Source organism: Pterocles gutturalis, unplaced genomic scaffold, assembly GCF_000699245.1.
Source record: "Pterocles gutturalis isolate BGI_N339 unplaced genomic scaffold, ASM69924v1 scaffold50055, whole genome shotgun sequence".
Taxonomy (NCBI): domain Eukaryota; kingdom Metazoa; phylum Chordata; class Aves; order Pterocliformes; family Pteroclidae; genus Pterocles; species Pterocles gutturalis.
This window is the reverse complement of record NW_010140103.1, coordinates 4,670-6,681: the sequence shown is the minus strand read 5'-3', so window position 1 is coordinate 6,681 and position 2,012 is coordinate 4,670. Positions and strand designations below refer to the sequence as shown.

Sequence of the window (2,012 nt, the reverse complement as noted above, 5' to 3'; positions counted from 1 at the left end):
TTCCCTACATAAAACAAATGAGTGGCTGCTGCATGACAAGTATTCTAAACTACGTCTTTGCTTTATTGATTTATCAACATTTTGTTATCTTTTTCCTCAAGGGGTGTTGTTCTTCTCAATTCAACTATGGTCTTGAAGAATTTAAGTGTCCCGATTTTAATCTCCCCAACTCACACAACTATTAGAAAATGCCACTTGCCTTCTCTATCTCCCATTAAATTCCTGAAAATGTTGTTGTCCCATTGGGGAACCTTCTTTTCTCTCTTATTTTCTTACCTCTTCGATGGATAATAAAGCAATCTGAAAGGAGTAAGCGTCCTTGTTTTGTCTTCTTTTTCCTCTCAGATGCTATGCTAGTTTCCCCATTCACTTCCTAGGATCCTACACGAGTGACTTCCACTCACTTTTTAAGCTGGTATTGCTGATTCTGAATCACAAGACTCAGAAGCAATGGATGAGCCCAACAGGCAAAGTGTGCCATGGCTCCAATTAACAAAAACCATCCTAGCTGTCAATATACTTACTTTGTATAAAAGTTTCAAAAACAGGGGGAGGGATAAAATGAGAAATGACAAATACAAGTTTTAAAATAAAGGTGCAGGTATTCCACTGCAGGTTTTTTTTAGAAGACTAAACTACATATTTCCTACAAAGAGCATTCCTTTTATTTTTTAAAGAGACTGCCTGAAGAAATACAGTTTAGGGAGATGCTAAAAACCACAAAGGCTGGCACTGATTATGAAAAAGTTCTTCAAAGGCTGGCACTGATTATGAAAAAGTTCTTACCTTTTTTAGCAGTTTCTCATTTCTCAGTCTTTCACATACTATTGCCACTTCTGAACCTCGTGGTTCAAGCACTGAATTTGCTGTCAACCTTCCTAAATTTCTCAACAATACAGAAATAGGCATCTCCTTCAGTAATGCCTTCCAAACCTATGATCAAAGAAAGAGAAGGGAAAAGATGAGATTTCCAAACTACAACAACCGACACCTGTACATTGAATAAGTGTATTTTAAAATAAATGTACAAGTTATACAAAGATCTTCATTCTTTTAAATACCTGGGTAAATAACTTGAAAAACAGCATAAGGGGTATTTTTATGGAACTTAAGACTCTGAAAAGTGTTACTTTAAAGAGAATACAAAGCCAGTGAAATCGACCTACCTCTTTAGATTTCAGGTGGTTTGTCAGGAGATGCTCTCTAACTAGGCCATACTCCTCTATTAAATGAGTAACTTCCAATTCATCTTTTGTGCGTTTTACTTTCTCCACAGCCTCCAGGTACTTTAAGAGTTTTTCAGTCTCAGTAGAAACTGCTTTGTCTTTGTAAGCCTCTTGGACGTCTTTCCACCCTTTGGTAATATATCTAGTGACTACAGCAATTCCTATTGAAAAGACAAATATTTTCCAAGCAGGATTACTGTCTTTATACTGGCATTTATCATCCTAGCAAGCAAGTTAGTAGGTTTCATCTGCAGACCAGCCAACCAGCTATAATAAAGGTCAGCCACACAAAGCTCAAAGCAGTAGTTTTAATTACTACATTATTCTCCTTAGAAGTAAGGACCCTAACATATTTGAAACCAATAGATCTTCCCAAATAAATAAATAAATAAATAAAAACCAAAAACCAAAAACCAGTTATTTCATAATTTGTAAGCAAAGAGGCACAAATTGAGGGACTTGTGTTATTTTATCTTCTCTTGATCTAAGTGAAGAAAAAAAAGGAACAAACTCTGTTTACCTTGAAGATAAACATGTCAATTTCTGGTATGACCACCCATGGTTTTAAGGTGCAATTTACATGATACCATCACTAAGAAATCATCAGTTTACAATGGTACTTGGGTTTCCAAAATAGTTCCACAGTAAATACGAAAGGTTTAAAACACAGTATTTTCAGATAAATAAAAATTTATTACCTTCACTGGCAGGTTTTAGGTGAGACAACCTCAGAAGATCTTTATGAGACCAACCACTTCTTTGTTTATATTTTGTAACTGCTAAAGC

The 2,012-nt window shown here is 35.4% G+C and overlaps 1 protein-coding gene across 1 annotated transcript in view; it reads right to left on the bottom strand.

Annotated features, from left to right (window-relative positions):
* Window positions 1-2,012, bottom strand: part of TROVE2 (TROVE domain family, member 2) — a 6,531-nt gene that overhangs the window by 4,034 nt on the left and 485 nt on the right. The window contains 3 exon segments of the mRNA XM_010083531.1: window positions 787-933; window positions 1,167-1,387; window positions 1,925-2,012. The exon segment at window positions 1,925-2,012 is cut by the window's right edge and continues 11 nt beyond it. Coding sequence (XP_010081833.1) covers window positions 787-933; window positions 1,167-1,387; window positions 1,925-2,012 — 456 coding nt within the window.